This window comes from Vidua macroura, chromosome 5, assembly GCF_024509145.1.
Source record: "Vidua macroura isolate BioBank_ID:100142 chromosome 5, ASM2450914v1, whole genome shotgun sequence".
In the NCBI taxonomy this organism is placed as follows: Eukaryota; Metazoa; Chordata; class Aves; order Passeriformes; family Viduidae; genus Vidua; species Vidua macroura.
Window position 1 is genome coordinate 70,205,915 of NC_071575.1, and position 26,523 is coordinate 70,232,437.

At 46.3% G+C, this 26,523-nt stretch overlaps 2 protein-coding genes across 2 annotated transcripts in view; one reads left to right on the forward strand and one right to left on the reverse strand.

Moving 5' to 3' along the window:
• The window catches only part of LOC128807138 (endonuclease domain-containing 1 protein-like), a 161,401-nt gene extending 149,976 nt beyond the window's left edge, over positions 1-11,425 (reverse strand). The window contains exon 1 of the mRNA XM_053977262.1: positions 11,365-11,425. The gene's annotated coding sequence lies outside the window, so the exon portion shown is untranslated. The remainder of the gene's footprint in view (positions 1-11,364) is intronic.
• On the forward strand, positions 10,678-12,594 carry LOC128807759 (uncharacterized). The gene is made up of 2 exons (XM_053978328.1): positions 10,678-11,436; positions 12,287-12,594. Exons 1-2 carry the CDS (start codon positions 10,713-10,715, stop codon positions 12,592-12,594), a joined length of 1,032 nt encoding a protein of 343 aa, XP_053834303.1. The 5' UTR covers positions 10,678-10,712.
• The last annotated feature ends 13,929 nt before the right edge of the window (positions 12,595-26,523 follow it).

The window sequence follows — 26,523 nt, forward strand, 5'->3', positions numbered from 1 at the left end:
AACACTTTTGACACCTTAAATAAGTTGTAAGATTCACACATGCACTAGGGCAGCATAAACCTCGCTGAAAATCTAATTTAGGCTAACGGAGAAGTAATAAGGACTGCTAATTTTACGGGCAAGCAGCCTATAACATTTATTTGGAAGCTAGCAGTCCCTGGAGGAATTTCTACATTAGTAGTAAGTCAAACCTGAATGCCCCAAAACATGATAATTAAAGGGCACAATAAATCCTTTAAGAGAAAAGAACCATAGTTACAAATGCATGGTAATGAGTCATGCTAAAAGAAAAACAAAATATTTCCAGTATGTGAGCCAGATGACTGCTGGACCACATCAGTTTATGGTAAAACACAAGAACAGATTTTTAAACATTTTAAGATAAGCTCTTCAAAAGCCAGCATTATCCCGGGCCAACACATTAATTTAGTGGTAACACAAAGATTATCTTTCCATGAAATCTAAATTTAAGATCCATGCATTATTCCTGCACTAACTTCTGCACTACAGCTCCAGGCATTTGACATCCCTGAAGTTAATTCCTCCATCAATTCCAAGTTTCTTTCAATAAAAGAACCCTTCTGTGTTTACACAACCAGGTTGAACACCAGCACTCATTAGGAAGAGCAATAAGCTAATCAGCAGGAAGCACAGCCAGCTGGAAGGGATATGGAAGATCCCAGTAGAAATCCAACATGTAGGAAGATGAGACAGCAAAGGTGGGAGCCTCAGAACTGCTGCCTTGTCTTGGAGCTGAGCACGAGATGTCATCTTCCCAGATGGATACACAGCTATCTTCCCCACCAAGAGGTAGGTAATATAATATTATAATTATATAATAATATAACACAGACTTTATAAAAGTCAACTGATAAGTTCCTAAAGTTAGCAAAAATGCCTAATACTATGTACTAGGAACATGAATTAGTAATAAGTAGATATAATATAGAGAAGTTCAATGAACTCTTCAAATTTGATTTTTGTGTACAGAGGAAGCAGTTTTGTTTGACTTTTTATATTAAGCTCTGGATTTGGCAGCACTGGGTTAATGGCTGGACTCAATCTTAAAGGTCTTTTACAACCTGAATTATTTTATGATTCTACTCTGGTCTCCGTATGTTAGCCACTTGTCTCTTCTTCACAGTCCCTGACTTTTAAATCTTACCCAGTTGGGATTTCTGTGTTTCTGCACTTTCAGAACTGATGCTCACAGACATCACAGATTCTCACAGAGAATCCTCCCCACCTCCTCTGCTGTGCCCTCAGTGCTGGTGACACTGACCCCCGCACCCCGAATTCCCCAGGAGCAAAGGTGGCTGTGGATGCATCTCTGGACATCCCCTTTCCCTGCAGGGCTGGAGAATCCCAGCCCCTGCTGCCCAGGCCTCCTCCTCTGCAGGTCCAAATCTTATTTACAACACTCACAGGAGATGAGGGACTTAGCAGCAGAACAGCAAATACAAACAGCTTGAATTCTGAGCTACCAGTGAAGCTGGTTAACATAATGTAATACTTAAATATGCTCTTATAAACCACAGGAGGGATTCAGCAGTAGATGGTACTATTAATATAAATATTATTTAACAAAACCCTTGAGAGACACAGAATGTAGAAGTAGAGGGGTCAGCTGAGTAAGATTAGCTGAAAAAACATGTATTTATAATCTTCATCCATTTTAAACTAAATGCTAGCAGGGAAATTCATTCTGTAGTCAGTTATGCAAGAAAGGCTGCTTGAAAATCATTCTTAAAATCAAGTATGCTTCATCCATCTAGCACACACAGTGGAGATGCCAGGAAAACAGAACCATAGGATGGGAAATCACCTACTTACAGGCCCTGGTCTAGAGAAAAAAAAATGGAAGGATTATTTCATAGGAAGAAATTCTTCCCTGTGAGGGTGGTGAGGCCCTGGCACAGGGTGCTCAGAGAAGCTGTGGTGGCCCCTGGATCCGTGGAAGTGTCCAAGGCCAGGCTGGATGGGGCTTGGAGCAACCTGGGATAGTGGAAGGTGTCCCTGACCATGGCAGGGGGTGGCACTGAATGACCCTTAAAGTCCCGTCTGACCAAAACCATTTTAGGACTCCACAATCCCATTCCTAACTCCAGAAACCTCTAAGTTATGAACCACACTGCTGCAATCCATGGGAACATTGCTTTAAGCAGTGCTGAGAGCCTAGGATGGATTTTGCCCATCCCTGTGCTTTGCATGCCTGGCAGTGATGGGCAGAAGGGAACAAAACACACATCAGGATGGAAAGCTGATCTTAGGAGTCTGACTGTGACTGGATGAAGAGAGAACCTCCCTACTGCTGTCCTTCCCTGCTGGAATTTCTGCTCTTGCAGATTCTTTCTTTGCATATCCAGAATCAACAAACCACAAAGATAACCCAGCACTCAGGAATGAGGCAAAGTCTCCTTTTGCTGCAGGAAAAGCAGAAAAACAACTGAAGAAAACAGACAAATCATGAATGCCACTTGCAGGGAAAGGACAGACTTAGTCACCTCACTTTTGTTTCCTGCAAGGCAGCAGCAGCCTGAAAACAAGACCTAGGATGGACACTGACTGCAGGCACAACCATGAAGGAACATTTCAAGGAAAAAGTCGTGAACTGGGAAAGAATCACTGCAATCTCTTTCAAAAACATGATGCATATCTGTCCATGCTACCAGAAAGAACAATGAACAGCTGAACAACATTGTTTAAGATCTTTACAAAGATTTATGTATCAAATATGAAAACTAAATAAGCCAAGCATAGTTTGCCCAGGAAAAATGTTGCAGGCCACAAGAGGTGTCACTTTATACGTAACATCAGAGATATACAATAATTAATGCTGACACAGGTACCAAAGAGACTGCATTTGAAAGTCTCAGAGTCTCTTACAGTTTTCATCTAGTCGGGGAGATTTTTCTAAAGTAGCAGAATTTAAAAAAAAAAAACAACAAAAAAAACCCCACAAATTACAATCCTTGTCTACCAGGAATTGTACGCACATCACAAATCTGTGCTCCAAAGCAGACTTTACTTTGGGTAAATACAATTTTTTCATGGAAACTGATCTCACAAGAAACTGCCAGAAGACCCATTAGCACTTTATCAGCCCACAGCATCTGGAACAGAATTAAACCTGTTCATGATATAGGAGTACTTTGTAATTGCAAAAGAGAACATCAACAAAACTGATAAATACGACCAGATATATCCTACAGAGAACTTGACCAGGAGAACATTAGACATGACAAATTATGTTTATAGTATTTACCTAATCCAGGCAACCAGGAGAATAATCTTCCATAAACCTTCTCAGAGTAACTGTACCCACAGGAACACAAAATTTGCTTCACAGGAAAAGGCTACAAGGGCTTGTTTTTGAAACCAGTGGTCTTTAAACAACCAGTGATTGCACTATATCCTGGAAAGGGGGAAGGGCACAAAAAAGCTGAAAAACGGAGCAATGAGAGCTCCAATTTGGAGCCTGAAATCTGCTGCAGGAATCATACTGCACATCTGCTTGCAGCAGTGAAGGGCTGGATCCTGCCATCCAGGCTGCACAATGAGGATCTATTTTCCATGCTTCTGTAATTGAAAGAGTGCTCTGACAGATGCTGCTCTCCCATCACAATGCTGGAGGCCTGGGTTAACTTATCAAACGTCCCTACCAGCATTTTCCCCCCTCTGTATTACACAATTTTGGGCTCCAGTACAAATTATTGCTGCTTATAGATATGACTCATTCACTGCTGAAGTAATACTGCTTTTGAGGAATTCGGTTTTATTCAATAAATAGCATTTCAGCTCACAATTCCTGGTTACTTCTCCACAGTCACCATCTCTGCCTTTTTTGTCTCCAATATTCAGCAAGGACTTGCCCGTGAATGTCAGCACTTCCATTAACAAGGACTGGGAGAACAGAGGTCTCCACTCAAATCCCACCAAAATAGTACAGCTGAGCTCTGCCCAGCAATACATGAAACCTGCAGTTTCTTGAAAACCAATAAGGCCTTTTCCTAAGTCACAAAAACACAAAGGAAATTAAATTTCACCCCCCCAAAAAAAACCCCAATAATAATTATCTTATTATTATTAATAAATAAAAATAAACCAAATGAAACAAACCACAAAAAAAAAGAACAAAAAAAAAACCCAAAAAAACCCATAAAAATAACAACAACAAAAAACCTAAAGGAAAAAAAAAACAACAAAACAAAACCAAAACAAAGAAAACCCACAACATATAGTTGTGCTATAGTACAGGCTGATCAGAACAGCAGATACAGGCAGTGTTAGTGAAACTTTGTACATTTAATTGCTCCAACCCTATTATTGTTTCATATAGTGTCAACACCAAACAAATTGAAAACAAATTTAAGTGTATTTACATTAAAATACTGATTTTTTAGATCAATATTGTCTGGATCACCAAAGACAGACAGGGCTAACAATCCAAAGATTAAAGCTGTTTTATGGGAAAGGTGCACAACCCCCTGCCAGAATTAGTTGTGGTTCCAGGACAACAACCTTTGGAGAAGCAGCTGATCCCGTAACGCTGGATCCAGTGTTTGGCTTTCAGTTTATCCAAACAACCGCCGGCTTCCCTGAACAGATCCCAGGGACAGAGACGAGGAGGGAAGAGCGGGACTCAAGACGCTCTGCCTGGAACAGGGGCTCCCGCTGCAGCTCCAGCAGGAAGGTGGGCTCTCGGAACTGGAGCTGCCGAGGAAGGACTCCATCCAGGGAGCCCACACAGCAATCCCTGGCGCTGCGGGTCTCCTCCGGCAGAGGGCAACGCTGGAAAAAAATCGCCTGGGAAGGAGCGGAGTATTCCATGGAAGCGACATCTGCCTCGGAGCACACGCAGCTCCGCACGCCGCGCCGCTCCAGCGCTGCCGCTCCGCCGAGGCTTCTCCTCCAGACCCATTTCCTGTGCTTGCGCTCTGCGGAGCGAAAAATATACCTGCTGCTTCCCACATTTGGAATCCTGCCCTCTATCAGTGGGATAAACGTAATCCCGACCGCTCCAGGGTCCTGGAGCACTGCCACGAAGCCAGGGAAATTAGGATGTAAGGATCTCCCAAGAGCTACAGATGAGCCGCCAATACCCAGAAGATGTTGACAGACGAACACTGAAGTTATGCTAAAATTTTAAAAAAAAAAAAGGGGGTGGAGAACGACACTGCAGAATGATACAGCAACTACACCCTGCTCGGGAGCATTAACAGAGCTTTCAGTTTACAAAACACATCCAGATAATAGCCAGAAATGTCCTTTTCCTCCTCCTGCTGGAAGTAAACACGGTGGCTGGAGGCTTCGTCTCCCTCCCAGGAGACCTGACAGCTGCTCACATGAGCTGCTGCGTAGCAAGAAATCTCCCAAGTTCCAGAAATCCAAGCACAAGGATCCCTCCTGCTTCAGACACGTCTCACCAGCACCTGATCACCGGTAAACACCTTCCTGCGCTGATGTAAATAATCATCAGCATAAAACCCAGGCAAACGCTTGTTTTCTTTCTCAACCTCGGTTTGATTTTCCCTTGTTTCCTCAGCACACTGGAAATTTATTCAAGGCCAGTACCTGCCTTCATTTTACAACTCTATTTTTGCAGAAGCTGCTACAGTTGTGTTAAAATTCAGCAAGCCGAGCATAATGCAGGCATTATTCAAAACAGCACATTTTAGGGGAATTCCACACACACTGCTATTAAATAAACACAAAAATCATCTTGCTTCTCTGAAAATCTGAAAGCTACCAAGAAATATACCCAATGACAACAAAGATGAAGAAGAATTAGGCTGAATTCAAGGTATATTTTCCAGAGAGATCCAAACTTGCTCCACCTGTACCAGAAGTTCTGTGTCATTTTCAGCCCAAGCTAATAATCATTACAAAAAATAAGGATTACTTCAGGCTGTGCACTGAAATTGGTACATCTTGATGTAGCTCACAGGTAAATTGGGGCAGAAATAGCTGAATTTTGTAACACCAGAAGATTATGTTTACCAGATTTCCCTCTCCCCCATCCTGTTCACCTCACATTCCCCCCCCCCCACCCCAGACAACTAATTGCTGCTTCTGATAACTGGAGAGATGATAGAAATGAAAAATAAAATAAAGTAAATGAAAATAAATAATAATATCACATCACTATTACTGGCAGGCTGACTTCTCAAGTTTTTTATTTAGATGAGACTACTGCTCAGCACTCTGCACATATAAGCACACCACGGGCTTGGCTGCAAGAGAGCAAGGATTTGAAATATAGGACACAAAAAGCAGGATGACTGCTTCAGAATTTACCAACTCTGCTGATTTTCTACGCAATTGCACAATTTACATTCCCTAATAGGACCTGCTCCTCACACAAGACAGATTCAGAGGAGTGTTTGTAAAATCAGGGCTTACAACTGGTATTATAAATGCCCTCTCAACCATTTGTTTCTCAATTTCCTTTGCTTATATTTTAGTAAGAAATTTCTATCACAGAAAGAATTGGAGGGGAAAAAAAACACTTATCATGGGCTAATACTTCATAATTATGAAAAACTAATTCTCAGGTAACAGCACATTGAAATTCAACCCACTGAGAGACAGAGTAGGACCATCTCTCTTCATCCAAACTACTTCCCACAAGTCACAAACCACTGTCAAAAGAAAACTTCAATGCCCATATTGACCAAAATTATTTAAAACAGGAATATTATTACAATTATTGCCTTTGTTTGTCCTGCCAATTAAATCACTTTTATGTAAGAAACCTGGATTTTCAGCTTGACTGCTTTATTACCATCATGAATATTTCTGCCATACAGACGTCACTATCTCAGGAATTTCCAAACTTACGTTTGGGAAGAAGCACAACACAGGGACATTTAAATTCCTTCCAGAGCTCAAAGAAGTTCATGAAAATTCCTAAATCAGGACCCACTGCAAGTGTTAAACTCCCAGATCAGGAATCTACGGAAGGATGAAATCTCTGACCTTGGTAAGGGTAAAACTCAGCACAAACAACTCCCATTTCCAGCCTCGCTGTTAGACAACAACACTACGTCTGCTGGCTGGGGTGCAGCATCCTGAGGGACTGGAAAAGGACAGGGGATTTTTCCTGCATTTGCATGAAATCCAAAGCCGAAAGAAAAATATTGTTTATGCTGAAATTTATGACAAAGAGTTGCAACCCCATTAATTCCATCTCCAGCCATTTAGAAAACCACGAGTCGGGATCCAAAATTATCATCAAACTGACTTGAAAGAATTGCTGGGGAGAGGTTTTGTTGTTTTTTTTTTTAACTTTGAATTTCAGCATTCTTGTTTGCAAGTGCACTAACCCTTTATGTGACAGTATTTTCAAGCTCTTATTCTGGTGCTGCTAATAATTCCAGAAGCAAGATGTTTATGGAAAAACATTGTGCAAATATGGCATGAACTACAGCCAGTCATGCTATACACGAGGTCAAAAAAACATTCTGTGATTCTGTGTTTTTATTTATAAATACGAAAGAAATATAGTAAACACATGATTACAGCAATTAGAATCTAGCTGGGATTAAAGAAATCCTCTTAATTTTAACAATATAACAGACTCATACAGCATAAACAATCACATTTTTAAGTTCACAATTTCCCTTTTTATTAAAACTGACAAAATGTTTTACTACTTCCTACTGCAAAACCAATACAAACACTAATTTAAATATTTCCTTTTCAGTTGCATTTTGAGTACTTACGAAGACCAAAACATCAACCTTTTTGCCACAGAAACTGATAAGGCATAAGACCCTAATATGACACTTTTTGTATACTTAAAGAAAAATGGGGATTGTTTCTATAAAAAGTGGAGAGAACTGGCACAATACCTATTTTTCATAACCCTTTTTTTCATATACGTTGTATTTATCACCAAAACAGCTCAGTGGAACACAGTGTGCAGCACACATTGTGCCTTGTCATGAGCTGACAGCAAATGAAGAGAAGGTGAACCAAATTACAAAACAAAAGTATTTTTTTTTTCCCCTTCTCACATGCCTGAGAAGATAAATGATCTTAGTTATATTAAGGAGAAATGGGATAGGAGATCCAAAGGGCTCGTTTTACATTAACTGCATCTCACCAACAAAAACAGAGAAAGCAATTTCCTGGTGCATCAATTCCACGCCAGCACTTCATCGTACACTCCTAATTCCAAGGTGCTGGCACGCTGCACACCTCCAGGTATCCTCACATCTCCAGCACGTCAACTGCTCCCCAGCAATTTCCTCTATTAAGGCAGGGCTCTTTCCCCCCTTCCCCCCCGCCAAAAAAAAATACAAAGATAACATTGATATGGCAGCACGAACCACCTCGGCTGAATAAACATCTTTCTGTAGGTAACACCGTGTCGAATTACTCCTGTAACCAACACAAAGCACCAGCTCTCTCTCAGGACTTGTGTCACCACCCCAGTTCTTTCACCACCACAGTGCCCCTCACTCCTTTCTGTAATTTCTTGTTATTTTAAGGCCAGATTTCCTTCCTCACCCACAGTGGTCAATATCTGGAAGTTGTCATCATTTCAGATTGCAAAAAAATTGTACTGAAAAAGTCAAGATGGAAGAGAAGCTGAAGAATGTGAAATATCATAAACTATTCCTGATCCGTTTACCGGACTAGAGCAGCATAAAACTGCAAACCTCATCTTTCCATCCTCCTTCTCATGTTCTGTATTTATAGGGTATTAAAAACCTCCTCCTCCTAAGCAAAGACTTGTTTCTAGTGCAACACCAAAGCAGTTTTAAATATCTGTGTATACTCCTCATCATTATAAAACCCTCTCTTCCTCTTCTCAACCCAGTCTCGTTGATCTGCTGTTATTTAACTCTTGAAGGCTACTTGAGACTCACCACGTTACTAAAGGTTATGTAACTCTTAAAAATACCCTGAATTTTACATTTTTAAGCCCTACAATAGAAACATACACAACAAAACACAGTTGAGGGCTTCTTCCCCACCCCTCCTCCACTTATTCTAACCCAAAACATCTCAGGGATCTAGAATAGTGGATTTCCATTTTTTTTTCCAGCTTGTCGGCCACAAAATCTTTAGCAGTGCAGAGAACAGTATAATGAGCATAAGCCTACAGAAAACACGATGTCCTTTCCTCTGTGGCTTCCCACTGACCCTGAGTTGTCCACTGCCTGCAAAGCTGAAAGCTGCTGATCTAGAACCGAGTATCCCCTTACTCTGTTTGCTCTGCCACCCGAGAAGTTGCATTAAAATGGCATCACGTTCCTTAACTCCAAACTGACTCCCCTTTCTCCACATAACCTACTAACAACCCGTGCTCCAGAGCCTTTCGTAAAACCCTATTCCCAGGAACAACCACCCAAAACCAAAGCATTGTCGGTTAAGACGCCTCGTTTTGCCACGGATTCAAACATGGAGCAAGCCCTTCACACGGAACACTGCCCAACCCACCTAAAAATAGGCTCAAAGCTCCAGGCTCAGGAGACTGAGAGCTCCACATGATCCTTGCAGCGTTCCCCGGCTTCACCTACATAGGAGCCGTGCCGTAACACTGCCGGGCTGGGCAGTCACCGAGCTGCTGCTGTGGCTTATACAGGAGAGCACGGAGGGAGGGGAAAGAAATAAAAAGAAAAAAAAATAGGGAAAAAAAAAAATCACTGGGCATAAACAGCTCTCCTCGGAAGAGAAACACCTCCCTCTCCGGAGGCCAGAGCCAGCCACGGACAGGCTGTCACGGCTCGGCCATGACAGGAACAGCAGCCAGGGACAGGCCCTTCAGGGAAGGTTTAATGGGGCCAGGGCCAAATGGACGCTCATGGTGAGCAAGGGCCTCGGGGCAATGGCAAGAGGGTCCTGGCCACGTTGCATAGGCAGGGGGGATTCAGGCTCCCTGGGCAGGGAGCCAGAGTCAGGTCCAGTCAGACTCCTCTGGGCTGGGGGGCTTCAGGCTCCTCCCAAGCTGGCAGCCAGTTCTGTTCTCCATCAGACCCCATGGGCAGGACAGCTGCAGACCCCCCTGTTCCCACTGACACTCCCCCCTGACAGGAAGGCTCCAGGCCCCCCAAGTGTCATCCTATCAGATCCCATAGGCAGGACGTCTCCAGGTCCCCATCAGACACCCCCATCCCCCAAGGCATGAGAGCTCCAGATCCCCATGGTCCCCGTCACACCCACAAGGGCAGGAGAGCTCCGGACCCTGCTGTCCCCGTCACACCCACAAGGACAAGAGAGCTCCGGACCCCGCTGTCCCCGTCACACCCACAAGGGCAGGAGAGCTCCGGACCCCACGGTCCCCGTCACACCCCCAAGGGCAGGAGAGCTCCGGACCCCGCTGTCCCCGTCAGACTCCCCGGCCCCGGGGGCCACGTGACCGGCCCGAGGCGCCGGCACGTGGCCCCGACCGTAACAAACAGGCGGGTGGGCGAAGGGGGGCGAAGGAGGGGGGGCCGCGCTGCGCTGCGATTGGTCGGGAGGCCGCGGAGCGCGCCGGTGGGGGGCGTGTCCCCGCCGCGCCGCCCCGGCGATTGGCCGGCGGGGGGGCGCGGTGGGCGTGGCCGCCACCTCCCCCCCCCCGCCCTGCGCGCCCCCCCCCCCCCGCGCCCCGCCGCCTTGGTGCAGTGCTGAGGAGGCGCCAGGCGGGGGCCGCGCGCGCTTTTCCCGCCCTCGGCGGGGCCGCGGGACCCCCCTGAGGGCGCCGCTCCCTCACACCCGCCATGGCGGCACCGCCGTCACCCCCGCAGCGCTCGCGGCACCCGGAGCTGCGCCACTCAGCAACCCGCGGCTGCCAGGTCTCGTCTCCGCACGCCACTTCACTCTCAGCCCCGGCAGCGCCTCCCGCCGCGACTCGGCGGAGTGCGGGACCGCTCTGGCGCTCCCCACACGAGCAGCGCTTCGGCCCCTCTCCCTGCACGCACCCACCTGTGGGGCGCCCTCGGCCGCCTCCATCATCGCCCCGCTTTAAGCGCTTAAATATCCCCGCGGCGGCACCGCCTGTGTCACGGACCGGGGCTGCGAACGGCAGTGCGGCCCTCCCCGCCTCCCCCCCCCCCCGGCCCGCCCCGCTCCGCATCTTGTTTTCTCCATACGCACTTGGAAATGCGTATGGAGAAAAGCGGGCTCGGGGCGGGGGGGGGGGGGGCACCGCTGTTATTCCCGCTCTAATCGGGATACCCAAGGAACACCGAGGAAAACAACGCGGCGCAGCCCCGTTCTTTCTCCCCCCCACCACTCCGCGCTGTCACTTGGCTGCTTCCCCCATGTCGCGATGCACACACACCCCCCCCCCCCACCCCGCCATGTCGCGACAGCGCCCCGCGCACCTGCCGCGCCGCGTCCCCCCCCCGCCCCCGACCCGCCGGGTCCTACCGGGGGTGCGGAGAAAGGGACGCTCGGTTCTCCCTCCCCGGTGGAAGCACCGCGATGCCGGCGCTCCCCCAGGTGCGCGGGGGCTCCGCGGGTGCGGAGCGGGAGGAGCGGCGGGGAGGGGGCGGCAGGAGCCGGGATGGAGCCGGGATGGAGCGAACCTCCCTCCCCCCCAGTTCCCCGTCCGCCCCCCCCCCCGCCGCTTGTGTTTACCTCAAGTTTGAATTTTATCTGCGCAACATGAGCTGGAATGCGGACATGGAGGGCGGGAGGGCGCGCACACGCCCGGCGCTCCGCGGGGAGAGCGCGGACACCCCGCACACACGCACCCCGCAACCCTTCCGCGCACACACCGCGCCCGCACCCCGCGCCCCCCGCCCCGGTCCCGCCGGTAACTTACCTCCGCCACCGTCTCGCCTCCTTCTCCTCCTCCTTCTCCTCCTCCCCGGGGGAAGGTGCCGCCCGCAGCCCCATCAGCGGGGCGGACACCGCGCTCCCGGCGCGCCGAGACAGGTGCAGCCGGGGCGGGCGGGTCGGGGGGCACCGCCACCTCCCCCGACGCCTCCCCGGGCTCCCCCACTGCTTCCCTCCGTCCCTCCCCACGATGTTGTTTCGTTATATCATGTCCATCATGTGACACCCGGAGGCCTCTCTATGGAAACTTAAAGGGGACTTTCACGTCCGCCGCCGCCGGACCCGCCGGTACCCCCGGGGGGCTGCGAGCCCCGTCGGTGCCCGCTTGCCCTCCGTCCGCTACCTCCCTTCCCTCCCCGGGGGGCTGCGCTCCCTGGTCCCACCACCCTCTGCTTAAAGCAAATTGCTGCGCTTGCTTCTTCTATTATTATTTATTAGGGGTTGGTTTGATGTTTGGATTTTAGGTTTGGGGTTTTTTTTGTTTTTTTTTTCTCCCCTTCTCTTTTTGCAGAAAGGAATAACCGGGGAATAATCGGCCGGGCAGGCACCGTGCGCAAGGATGGACCCCGCTCCCGGAGGCTGCGGGATCCGGTGCTCCTCTGCGGCCGCGGCGGGTCTCCGGTGCTGGAAGAGGCAGAAAAACAGCACCAAAAAAAAAAATCCAAAACAACCAAAAGAAAAATAAAAATAAAAGAAATAAGGCGGAAAAAAAAAACCCGTGTTTGTGTCGGACTGAGGAGGAGTAGATGCGAGCGGTTCTGCCCGTGCGGGGTCGATGCGGTGGTCGCTACCGCCGCGTTTAACTCCGCCAGTCGGTAGCGAAGCGATTTCACCGTCCCGACCCGTCGCACCGCCGGCTCCCGACAGCCGGCTCTGTGCCGAGCTGCTGGAAGGAGCCGCTCCTAGGGATGTGCGCTGGCCACTGCAACGCTACCAGCAAGCAGCCAGCCCTCGCGGAATGGAAAAGGGAAGATGCCGACAATTCCCCGTGGTTCGGGCAGCCCCGCTTCCCCCGCGCATCCCGCTGCCCGGCGGGTGCGGGGCCGGCCGGCGGCAGCGCCGCGCTGCTCCGGCTGCTGTTCCGCCTGCGGTGCTGAAGTGGGTTTTATTCCTTGCTCTCCACCAGCCCCCAGGATTTGGGATCAGGGAGCTGAAGCCCACTCTCTCCACGGTCCCACTGCCGGGCTGACCATGCGCAGGGGGCTCTCGGGGTTTTCCCTCTGGAAGGTTCCTGCAGGAGGCTCCCAAATTCTGCTCCCAAACTGGTGGCATCATGTCAGTGTTGGTGATCAAGTGCAAGGCTTTAGGGGCTAGATTGAGATGGGAGACATAGATTTGTTGTTAAAAACTGAAGGAGGAAAAGCAATCCCGCATTCACTCCTTCTTTACAGCTTCCAGCAACCCCTCAGCAGATTAAAAAGCCATGATCCACAGATGCAGTAAATTTTAAGTTGCGGATTTAATTTCTTCAGTGTCCCACCACGTTTTCTTGAAGGGACTCATATAAATGACTTTTTTCTAACTGCTGGGTTGCTGCTGATGGCTGTCAGCCACGGGAGGGGACCAGAGCCGCCCAGCCACCCGGCACAGGCCCAATCCTGCAGTAACAGTGGATCATCTCCGTCAGCTCTCCCATTTGTGCTTTGGACTTGAAATACCTGTGTCTGCCCCACTCATTTCCAGTGCCCATGCAATGAGCTGTACATCTAACAGATTAGTGTTTCAGATTTTTTATTTTTTAATTTTTTTTTGAGTTTTGTAAAAATTACTAATGATTTTAGCTGAAAAGAGTTAACGAAGTGAGGAGCAGTTCATCCTCCTTTCCTTACTTCTTCTCAGAGTCTTTCCTTCGTCCACCCTCCACACTGTTTATGTTTATACCTCCTTCTCACCCAGTCTTGGGGGAAATTCCTCTCTGGTCTCCTTTCTGTCATTTATCCAGGCTGTCCCACTGCTGTGGAGTCTAACTACAATTTGCCTTGCTTCCCATATCTCTGGGCCTCATTTCCCTGCCTCATTAAGCCACTTTTTATTCCATATTCCCTTCTTCAGATCATGCTTAAAGGAGGAAGAGGCTGGAGCTGGGATTTAAAGTAGTCTTAGGAGTACTGCCAGAACTGATCTGTTTTACTCTGCTGCTGCTGTTGCTGTTCTGCTGTGTCATGGGAAGAGTTTCCTCTCCACACCAACCCTTGGAAGCGGCACCTTGGGCAGAGCCGGTCGCTGCAAACCCCGGACGTGCTTTACAAAGCCCCGGTTAAGTTTGTCCGGTGCAGGATTGAGCCTGGAAGGAGAAGGCACCACTGTCTTCCCGGGCTCTGACCTGGAGAGCTGGGCACGATTTTGGGAGATTTGCAGGAGGCAGAGTGGTGGCAACAGCAGTGACAGCACATCATCGCTCAGCTTTATTTCATTTTCTCGAGCCAAGACGCTTTAGGTTACAGCCCAGCAGAAAAGGAAAATGAAGCATTTCTGTCAAAAGAGAGCTATTTCCCAAATTTGCTTTAAATTATTGCAAGATCTCGCACTAAAAAAGAGCAGAGATTCTGTCTCCTCTTAAAAAATGTTGTTAGTTATAAAATCTTTACGATCTTGGCTCTCTCCCCCTCAGCCTGTCTCCTTCAAAAACTTGCTTTCAAAATGTAAAGTTTAAAGATGACTTCTCTCTCTCTCTGTCCCCTCTCCCAAATTTATGTTCCTTGGAAAGGCCTGAAGAAGCCTGAGGCTGTGTCTGCCCATGAATAAACACCGGCGTGCACATACACGTGCATATCCACGCGCACACACAGGATTTAAAGCATCCAATTGAAGTCCACATATAAGAAAATCCTTGATCATGTGATAAGCTTTAATATCTGCCTTAAAATTAATCCCAACTGATGGACTCTGTGTGGTGGCAGATCACAGGAGGCTCAGTAGCTGGGGCTCCTGTGCAGGTTTTAAAAAACTGCCAGATAAAGTCTCCTGTTCGCTGTTGTATTAATTTGTTTGTTCACAGCAGCTACCTGGGAAATGCTCATCTAGTGAAACCAAGTAAGAAAACTTTATAGGGCTCTGATCTTGTTTTTCCATAGTTAAAAAGAAAGACCTTGTCATGCGGTCAGGACAAGATCTGATGTTATTACACAAGGAAATGGCTAAAGTTGGCTGCAAAGTTCTTCAGGTGCTGTGTTGGAGATAACACTCCTGAATTTTATTGGAGCTTGAGTTTTGAAGATGGTCCTGCTTAATTCTCAAAGTTGCCTTTGCTTTTTTTGATTCATTTTTGTTGTTGACACTGAATTTTATTGTTTCACTTCTCTTTTGTATTCATTTCACTCTTTAGTTCCCACGTGTTAGAAAGTGCAGTTTCATTTAGACTCTTGAGAGAAGAAAGTCTGATTCCAGAGAGCAATTTGCAGCAATATATTTTCCTTGCCACTCACACAAAAACATCACTACTCTAACAAATATAGGTATAAACAATGCTGACAAGCCCTCAAAACCAAAATCAGATTGTGAAATTGAGGCAAATAGCCCAGAGAACCCGAAATGTTCTGGTTTCTAAAATGCTGTCTGCTGTCAAAAATGGGGTAAAATAAAGCTTTGTTTACGTGTAAAGCAGAGTGTTTGTTGATCGAGTTTCTAAGGTGATGTAGCAGGAAATGCTGTTCTTGGGGAAAATGACATGAACAAAGCATGAAACTATAATTCAGCAGCTATTTGTCAACTGATAGCAGAAGAAAAAAAAAAACATATTTATAAAGCAGTGAGAGGTTTTCACTGAACTTTTTCTCTCCTTTGCTGGCATATATGAAGGCAGCTTCTCACCTGCTCTGCTCCTGGATATAACTACTTGCAAGAGCAGAGCTAAATCATTTATCAGAAGGAATGTTTCCATCATATCCAAATATCTACACTAGCTGCTGTTTCTACGTCATGTCACTGATGAGACTGATGCTCAAGCAAGGTTATAATGTACCTGCATTTTCTCCAGATTGGTGCCAAGCTTGCTGAGTCATTTTCCCTGTTCCCATTCTGCAGCCAGCTGCTCGCTCGCTATTCCCTGTTATTTGTGTGGGTCGTAAGCTCAGCAACAGATGAGAATAAATGCTAATATTTCTTTAGGCTACCTCCCTAAGGAAATGCAGGTTCTGCTGTGCTGCTTTTCTGTGCAGGTACATGTCCATCCCCCTCTCCCAAAAGCTTCTGAACTCATTAATGGATTCCAGATGAATTTGGGAGGAAACAGATACTTCAAACTCAGCTATATTTCTGCAAGGTGCACAAGGGCAGGAGGGAGAGACTCGGATCAGGAATTGAAGCAGAACTCAGCCCTAATGCCTCCAGGATGGCATCCACCCTCAAGCCACCAACCCACCCATGGCAGGCAATTAATCTCTGTGTAGTGACTCTGAGCCACGGCGCTGCCCTCTCCTGCCTAGTTTTCTCTGGCTGGCAAGGGATATCAGGGAGAAGCAGAGGAACTGGGCTAACTCAGGGAATGAGCTGTTTTCAAGGCAAAATAATAGAGGAATTTATGGAGTATCACTATAAGCAACAGAAAAGTTAATACCTGGGAATGGCTGTACATTGTTTGTGGGAATGATTTAGCTTTTGTGTCAGTCCCAAAACAAACCATGGCAGAGGAGCAGGTCAGGCTGTTCCTAGAGCCAGCACAGCTGTCAGTCTGGTGCCGTGTTACTCTTGGCACTAAAGCTAAAGGCCAAGAGCCCCTACCCGAACCTCTTCCAAGTGTGGATGTGTTTCCTCTGCAATGCCAGCATCAGGTAAAGAGCAGCCTCAACCACAGGCTTCAGGCTACTGCATCTGACAGCCCCACTCTCCCATCTTCCTTTCTGGCATAGCCTGGCTGTAGCTGAGGCTCTGAATTGGTCTATGTTTGAGAAGAGCCAAGCCTGGGGTGTCTCCTCATGGCTAGTGCTGGGTCTCTACCTTGGCTGGAGCCCTCCCAGTTGCCTAACGGAGATGGGAGAGCTCCAGCCCTGCACTTCCACCTCAGGGAATGCTGGTCATGTTAGGACTGCAGACAGGATCAGATCCCTTCTCACCTGAGAGCAAAGAATTAATTTATGTGTCCTTTCTCCACCAGCTGATCTCGCTGGGAGCAGCCACCGGAGGGGGGACACCCTGATGCTGCACGTACCATATGCACTCTTCTCCATTGCAATTAGTTTGATGCAACAAACAGCTCCAGCGTGACAAACTCCAGGCTAAAAAAAGCCAGGACTTCATCTGCATAAACTGGATGCACCAAGTATGTATTGTGTGTCACCTCCCTTATGTCCCACATTTGTTCCTGCAGCAAATGGCATATGCTCCAGCAATATCACGTGGTCTGAATGGACTCTTGGAAATACAGCAGGGATCTGATGCTGGTAGTCTTTGAAATTAAGACATTAGTTGTGATCCTGCTTATGGACCTCTTCTGGAAGGAAGGTTTTTGCATATAAATTAAGATTCATTATCCTCTGATGAATAATCTATAAAATTGGAGCCAGCCTCCCCATCGATGAGCAAGTTATTATTTCTGGTTTAGCTGTTAGACACCAGCTGAGACCAGGGGCCTCATTCTCCTGGCCACTGTATAGTCACACCCAAGGAGATAACCTCTGCCTTGAAGAGCTTACAAAGCAGAACAACAAAAGAGTGAGCAATATAACACTCAGGAAGAGCAAACACAGTGACCTTTTGCAAATGTCAAGTTAATACCATGATCTGGAAGTGGAAGGGGCTTATCAGAGGGTGGGTGGGTCAATGAGGATGGGACACACTTCGGGGGGGGGGTGGGAATGAGATGAAGGAAAAGCCACAGCAGAAGCTGCGTGGTGTGAGATGCAGAGGAAGCGCATGCAGAGCATTCTGTGGTCAATTGGTGCATCCAGGGTAAAAAATGGGGAAGAGAGTCTGATGACCCTGGCCACAGCTCACAGAATAACCAGCTCCCCAAAGTCTCGCAGCCTGGAGAAGGGAGGTGGAGAGGGCAGAGGTGGACAGAGCAGTTCCTCCTACGCGCTGGTTCCGCACAGGCAGCTGGAGGTGTGATAACCCTGTTTTGGGGCTGTTTCTCTCCGTGGCTCAGCCTCCTGCAGCTGTGTTTGCTTCAGCTGAGCCTCGGGGCTGGAGTGAGACGTAGTTCAGCTCTAAGCTGCTCTAAGTCCAGGGCAGCACATAATTGAATATTAACAGGAACAGCTCTAGGAGCTGCTGGGACTCAGGAAGTCACAATTCCTTCTCTGCCGCTCCTTCACCTTCATGGGAGGTGATTGCTGGAGGCCTTAATGGATGTGAGATATAATATGCTTCCCTCACATTAGCCCCAGTTAGCAAACTGAGGCTTTAACCACATCCTACCCTCTCTGATCATTTCCTCATCCACCTCTTCAGCAGCATGAGAAATGCAGTAGCTGCAGCCACCCCAGCAACCGAGCAGAGAGCTGCAGAGACCGTATGAACCCTGATTTCACACCTCATCTCCCCAGTGAATGAAGGGGTCCCACCTTTAAGGACCATCAACATTTGCTAAATACACATTATTGAATTCTTGGTCTCTGTATCATCCTCCTAGAAATGGGAATTATTTAGTTGCTGGATGGGGATCAGCCTACAATCATGGCCCTGAGCATCATACAAGATCCATAAAGTGATATTTAAGTTGAAAACCTTTGGTACCATGCCTTTGTTAAATATTCAAGGTAAAATACAGCAGCAAATTCATAGGCACGTGGGTCTCTCCGTGCTGCCTGATCAGCTGAACTGACTAGTTGCCCTCTCTAAAAATGCAGATGGATATCTTTCTCCCCTCAAATTCATGCTGCACATCAACACACATCTACACTGAGAAGTTCAGGCTTCAGTCATGCTACTTTTATGGAGGAAGCTAAGTGCTTTGCAAGAAAAAAGATGCCCACAAAAACCCATCCCTGCCATCTGATCATTCAGAACTTGGTGTTAGTCTAAGAAGGAAGGCAACATGTTCAGAGTACCAGAAAATTCCCAAAGACCCCGAGGGCTGTGCTGAACAGCAGTCAAAATCTAAAGTTCCTCCTCTTGTCTTTTTAGTCTCCTTTCCTTTTTTTTTATTCTCTCTTTTTTCTCACTTTAAAATTCACAATATCCTCGACGTATCATTTTCCTTCAGGTTCACCAGCACTTGTTCATCACATAATTGCTTTCTTTTTCAAAAAACATGCTCCTATATCTCCTTTTTATTTTTTTTTTCATTAGTTGAAGTACAATGGACTCTACCATGAGACTGCTCCTGGTTTTGTTTGATTTCTCTTTTCCTTTATCACTACCCAGAGACATCCAGCAGATTGTTTCATAATCTTCTTAGAGTTCAGAGAAAGTATATTTCTTCCAGATAGGAATATAGCCTGCAAACGTCCTCCTCCTTTTTCCTCACCACCTGCTCCTCTTGAACAACACTTCTGGCAAACTTTATCCACGTATTATTCCTTTATTCACAAATTAGATGTTCCTTTTTAGGGAAAAGTGAGGAACACACTGTTTCCCTGGCATGCAATGTGTGTTTTTGCACGGCTGCTTTGCCCTCCAGCACGCTCCCGAATTTTTGGAGCCTTTGGGAGCGAAGACCTCAGCACCACATTCATCCCCAGCAGCCACACGCTGTCTGTGGGAAGTCTGCAGAAAAGGAGGCCCTTCATTCTGCTTGTGGTGCACTAGGGAAGAGAATTGGTGGAGCTCTGCAGTGCACAGGAGGAAGGATTGCTTTTGTTATTGGTCAGGGAAGCTCTGTGCTGCGTTTGGTATCACTGGCTTCCTGCTGTTGTTGGATAATTAATTAACACCAACGGAGTGTTTGAAGCTCTGCTAAAGTGCAAACACAGGATTTGCATCGATATTTCACATTCTGGCCAGGCATGGGGAAGATGGAAGCACTGTCACGCCTTGAGGAGACAGTCATGGAACAGGGGAGATGGAGAAAGACCACGAATTCTCCTCGGTGTCTTGAGCAGGATCCAGACATCCCTTAGAGAAGCTAATCAACATCCAGAGAGGAATATTTAGAAACTGATTTAGAAATTTTAATTCATATAAATTTGCTTTGAATTTGTGGGGTTTTCTTCTTTCCCACATATCCAATAACAACAATCTTTTCCAGTTTATTTCTGTGGGACCCAGAACAATTTTCAATAACCCTTTTATAAGTCTCCACTGCCTTAGAAGTCAGTTTTCATCTTCTCACATGTTTTTTCCCTTCTGGAAAAAGCAAATAAGATCCTCCAATTTTTTTGAACCACTCATAATTCTCATTGCTTTCTTCCAGCCCCTGTACAATTTGTCTATGACATTCTTCTACCTTCTCCTAGCACAGCATCCAGACCCACACCTGATATTTCCTTGTTAGAGTGGAATCATTGCTTCTGATGTTTCACTCTTGTTCATATGCCCCAGAATCAGATTTGCTTTATTTTGCAACAGCTGTGTCCTCTCCAGTGCCTCTTTCACAGCTCTTTTTCTACTGAATGCCTGCTTGACCAGAGTTTTGCCACTTTGCATTGACATGTTTTGTTGCTTTTTACTTTACTTAACCAAATCTGGTTGATTTTATACTGTTACTTCAATTTCCCAGCCACATTTTGGAACACATCCTCAGGAGTATTTATATAGTCTTTATTTTGTCATCCAAATAGCTAATGAAAATATTAGAATCAGGTCCAGGAGCAAACCCTGAGGGAGGCCTTTTGGAAAACCTTCTAAATCCAAAGGAAAGGAATTAGTAATTATTGTATGAATACATTTTCTGTTAAGTATGTCTTAAGATGATTTGACAGAGATCATAGTTCCTGGTCAGCTTATAGAAATGTCATGTGAAATGGTGTTAAAAACCCTGCTTCTTTCAAAATATATGACATATTCTTCCTCTTCCTTATTCTACAACACTGTTGTTGGGTTCAAAGATGGAAACTGGATGGTTTTAGTGTCACTCCTCTATGACAAATCCAGTCTGATTGATTGTATGTTTTTCTATTGTCAGTCAAATGCTCACAAAGAGATCATTGCACAGTTTATTGCATTAAAGTTTTTGCATTACACGGTGAACTGGCTGCTGTGTAATCCCCCAAGTCCTGCTTCCCCTTCTTTAAAGACAGGCACTGTGTTTGCCCTTCTCCCCTCCTCTGGGATCTCCTCCCTTCTCCATGAGCTCTCTTGGATAATTACTAATGAGTCAGATTGCTCTGGCCAGTGCCTGAAGTGCTCTAGGGGAAACTTCATCAGTCCTGCTGACTTGAATTTGCCTAACTTCTCTGAATGATTTTAGTGGTGTTTATTTGCTAGTTTGGATTGTCCTACCCTCTGCAGTGAAAGTGGTCCTGATAAATACCAGTTCATAATCTTTTTTTTAAATATTTTATTTCCCTCCGTAGCTAAATCATAAAAACTAATGAATGCTCCAGTCTTTTCTCTATTGTTATTTCTGTTCTCTCATTTTCCATTAATTCAGTTATGTATAATTTCCATTGCCTTCCTCCTTTTTCAATACCTTTGCAGAGCATCCTTTTATCACCTGCTATATCCCTTCCTAATTGAAACTCATTTTGCCCCTGGTCTTTCTCATTTTAGTCCTCCGTAGTCACACTCTTCTTTTACAGACATAATTTTCCTAGTCTTGTTTCCCACCTTTGTACAGCTTGATGTTCACCCTCCTTTTTCTGCTTCCCTCACTCCTTCCTTTCCTTGGAGGAAGACGTTCCATCATTTTCTTATCTCTCTCAATTTAATTAACCCCCACCTTCCTGTCCTCAGCAATCTCCTCCCGTTAGTCAGTCCAGTCCCAGAGAGCTCCAATGTCCTTGTCCCACAGGAACTTTGCTCCATCGTTTGCACTTCTGTTGCCTCCAAACACAGTTTCACACCCTCCTGCTGGGCTTGCAAGGCAGTTTTTGTACAGTCCCTCTTGGCAGAGCACCCTCGACTCATTTGCCAGATAGGACAGCATTATTCATTTTACTCCATTATTACAGATCTAATTAATAATGAGTTTGTCTCTTAAACCCATGCTCACCTTTGCAATATGCCAGTCCTTGCCCTTTTTTCTCCATCCAGAAGGATTGGAAGAGGACATTTCCCAGCTCCCCATCTCTTTCCCTCTTTTTCCCAGGGCATGCATTTAGAGCTAGGAGGCTTCATTAAAACCCTTTTTAGGGTGGTAGGTGAGGATGATGCTCCTGCAAGCCCTACAGAGATCACCTGCCTGCTGAAACTCCCCTCTCCAGCTCAGTGTGAGACCAAGCAGGCTTTTAGGAAAGGCAATTAAGAGGTCTGACTGTACCATGCACTGAAGCATCCCTTTACCCTTTCAGATCTATAGTGTCTGGCACAAAGATGGCTTTTTTTTTTTTTCCCCCACCAAAAATGCTGCTATCTTTTAATAAATCAGACAACAAACCCAGGCCTATATGAGATGTATTAAATTAAGTCCCCAGCTCTCTGGGTCACTGTTCTTCATAAAATGATTACATCTCTAAACAGGGAAGAACACAAACCTGCAAGGTCACAGAGACCTGCAGTTCCATGTAGATCCACCTGCCCCTTCTTTCTCATTAACTGCACACAACTGACTCTTGCTCAAGGCTTTCCTTGGGCTCTCCAGGCTCATGGGCACTCTCCACTGAGCAGGTCCAAGGACTGAGGTAGCATTTAAGCTGGGTGAATATATCTGCCCACTTCTATTTTGGCAGAGAGCATTAAACAAGCAACTCTCAGAGGCCCTGCTCCACACTGGAGCCCTGGGCTCACAGAGAACACTTGGTGGGACCCAGAAGAGTAGAGGTTATTAAGATAACAAGGCTTATTGCTGTCATTGAAAAGACAACACCAGATTTTGCTTGAAGTTGCACAGTGATAGGACGACAGAAAATCAACCCAACTGGCAGAAAAGGATGTTAAAACTAGATATTAGGAGGGGGAAAATACAACTAAAGTAGTTAACAACTGGAACAGGAGTCCAGAGAGCTTTTGGGATCTTTGTCTTCCCCTTTCTCCAGGAAATCTGATGGAAGGGTGTGAGAGAGGAGCCTGGAAATCCCTGAAGGTCTTTCCCTCCCCAAATCTCTGTGATGTTGAAATCCTGCATGGGTGGGTCTGGGGCAGTCCTATTGCTGTCCTGCTCATTCCAGCTGATTGCCAACAAAATTACAAAGCTGCCTGAGCATGTTGGTTTTGTTTTGCATAAATTTGTAAGGATGCTCTGTGCGGAATCCAAAGACTGTATAATAGGAAAATCCCAGGTAATTACAAATTCATTGGTTTAAACCTGATCCCAAACAGCATCAAAGAAAATCTGATACAGGCTGTGATTAGTAATGAATTAAAGGATGCTAACCTGATTGATATGCCTGAGCAGTTTTATGGAAAGTCTGTCATGTCAAACAAATGAATGTTTTTTTAATGAGAATGTAAGTTTGGTTAATAAAGATAAGCCTGTTATAAATTACTTAGATTTCTGCAAGTTATTGAACAGTTCCTGAACACAGTCCCAATTAAAGGAAAACGGTACAAAACCTAATCTGGGATACTAAATGGATTAAAAACTATTTCAGCAAGAGATCTTATAATGCAATTTGAAATTCAATTAGACTAGAGATATTGAAGTCTTCCATTTATTTATTTTGGACCCTGGGTTGTTCAGTGTCTTTGGGATTGACCCAGAGGAAATGATAATAATCATCACTGATAAACTTGAAGCTGACGTGGAAGTTCCAGACTCATGGCAGGAGAAAGCCAAGGAAATAAGGTGAATTTAAATACAACAAAGTGCAGTGTCACTGTTGTTAAATGTGTGGATTGTGTTGGCAAGAAGAAGAACAACAGCCCAGAGTGTGGGAACGACGAAACAGCCCAAATAATCCTCTAAATGTGAACATGCTGAGAAAATTTTGCAGTACCCCAACTCAACTAACAGCAACCAAAGTTTTTTCTTCTCCCAAGAAAAAGAATTCAGGATGTTCATGTTCTTGAAGATGAAGAAGAGATTGATTTGCCCCCCAGGATAGCATTCAAAGAGCTGTTGCCAGGAGGTACAGTCACCACCATGCAGGGATTTATATCAAGACAGGAGGAGGATATTGCTGCTACCCACCTACTTTGCACCTTGCAGGCTCTTGGGACACCAGGGCTGTGATCCAGGGTGCCAGCCAGCAGCTCCAGAAGGGTGCAAACCTCCACAGCATGCTCTAGATTTCTCCTCATCCTCCCCCTTCCTCACTCACCAGCACTGGGCACCAACTGGTTTGTTGGTACAAGAGAGGCTGCAGCCTCCTTCAGCTGTCACATGCTGAATCCCTGCCAGGTTTGTGTTGCAAGAACTGATGCCAGTGTTTTTAACCCAGAGTGTATTTGGCCCCTAGTCTTCTCCATGACATAGAATAAACATTAGGGAGGAGATTCAGGCTTCAATGAGAAATGCTTTCCCATGATACGTTTTCATTTTGGCATGCACACTGCTTATGATGAAAGGATCCTAAAATAATTGTATTAGATGAACCGTCTGTTCTTCTTGCTTTGAGGCCAGTACAGCATGACATTTCAGAGATAAAATGTTGTGGAACAGCCTCTGACTTACAGCCCAATGGAACTTTTCCGAAGCCATCCTTCTCCCTCTTTTTATTTGCTTGAGGTTTATAACCTGAAAACGTCAAGCTTGCATCACACTGTTGCCAAAAGATCGTCCTGTGCATTAGCTAAATCTTAAATTATCACCAAATTAAATTTTTTCTTCAGAAGTCTGATTCACAAGCAGTCAGCTCCCCTGTGGAAAAAACTCCACCCTTCCAATTCAAAGGAATTCCAGGATTCACAAGAAGCACTGGGTTTCCAAGAGGAGACTATCTGTCCTTAGAAGAACTTATTTCTGCCTGCAAGTTCAAGTGAGTCTACGGGACCTTAAATCAAAGGAGCCCAATGCCAGGTCAGTTGCTGAGTAACTGATCCTGATCGTCACATTTTGACCAGCTGGATGAATGACAGCAACAATTTCTTGGGATTGTGTCTGGAGTCTTCTGCATTTTCTTTCCTGCAATTAACTCATGACTGCAACCTTAACGAGGGGAAATTATTTTGAGTTGCACATAGGCGGGTTTGTGCCACGTCCTTTGCACAAAGGTATGTAATGATAAAACCTCTGACTCATTATGTGCATTGATGAGATTATTGCAATTACAGGAAAGTGAGGGGAGCCCCTTGCCAAATGCTTTGAGAGCCACAGGTGAAAAGTGCTAGCCAAAAGCCACATCATTCATGCTGGGCCAGATCCTGCCTGGCTCCTTTGGGAAGTGCTCTGCAGCTGGAAACCAAGGGGAGAAAGGTTCAGCAGGTCCTCACTGCCATTTTATAGAATAGTTTGGATTGGAAGGAGCTATAAAGATCACCCAGTTCCAACCCTCTGCCATGGGCAGGGACACCTTCCACTATCCCAAGTTGCTCCAAGCCCTCTCCAACCTGACCTTGAACATTTCCAGGGATGAGGCAGCCCCAGCCTGTTAAAAACTCTACTTTGTGGAGAGAGCTGGGATCCCATCATGCCGCTCTTGATGGACGGACACGGTGCTCCTTGAAGGAATTCAAGGTCACCTCTCTACCCTCACCAGGCCACTCAACAGCAGCCCTGGGGGACACCAGCTGTCCCCAACACGTGCTGTGGCCTTTGATGCACCTGAGAGAAGTCTGCCCTGCATGTCTGCAGCTCTTTGGCTGTAGACAGTGACCACACAGGGCACAAGCTGAGCCTTCACCAGCACAACTATTTCTGTCGCGTTCACTTGGGATAGTTGCTTCATAGCTGAGATTTTTGAAAACTACTGAGGACAGTGATAAATGGAGGATGCTGGAAGTCTCAGCCGAAAACGTGACAACTCCTGGCTCTTGGAGCTTGGGACTGGCACTCCTGCCTGCACCTTAGCGAGGAAACGGGACAAGACGAGCAAAGCATTTTTGTTGGATCATTTATTTATTGTTCTGTGCAAAGCACAGGGTGTAACTATCACCAGTCATTTTTGGCTATTGAGCTAGCACCAGACATCACTGTGTTACTATTAGAGCAAAACATATTAGCTCATCATGAATTTACTTTTAGCCACGGTGACTGCACGGCTTTCCTGTTTTTGCGCAATGCTGCAGGCCGTGAGACAGATCCCACAGTCACAAATTCCTCCTGGGTGGAGACTTGCTTGTTGCAAACAGCCCCGTGGGTGTGGGGGCATCGCAGGAGCTTGTCTGTTGGACTGCTTGGAGCTTGGTCTGATCCAACAGTGACATCTACACCAGGATCAGGGCGCAGGGACAAGCATTGCCCACATTGTTAGTTTCTTAGTGTGGTCCCTGGTCTAGTTTTGGCCAAGGCTAATGAAAGCTCTTCCAGATCATGTGAGGGCACGAGTCTGAGCTCTTCTGCTGGGTGACTGGACTATGAGGTTCCTGTTCTGGAGGGTGGAAGAGCTTGTCCTGGTGGTCAGATGCTGCCAGATGGACTCAGGGCCTGAGAAGACAGCAAGTATTGCTGATACTCCTCTGCTCTTTCATAGCAGAGTACACCATTACCCAGGTGTGCTCCAGGCCTTTGGTTTGTCACAGACTTCTAATGCAATTAGCACACGTATTTCCTAATGGCTTTCATACTTCATAGCTAATTTTCCCCAGAATATGTGCAAGTGCATGAAATAGTCCTAAAAACCTCTTGCTCTTCAGCTCATCCTAGTTTTCCAGCGTCTCTTTCTGCGCTCATAT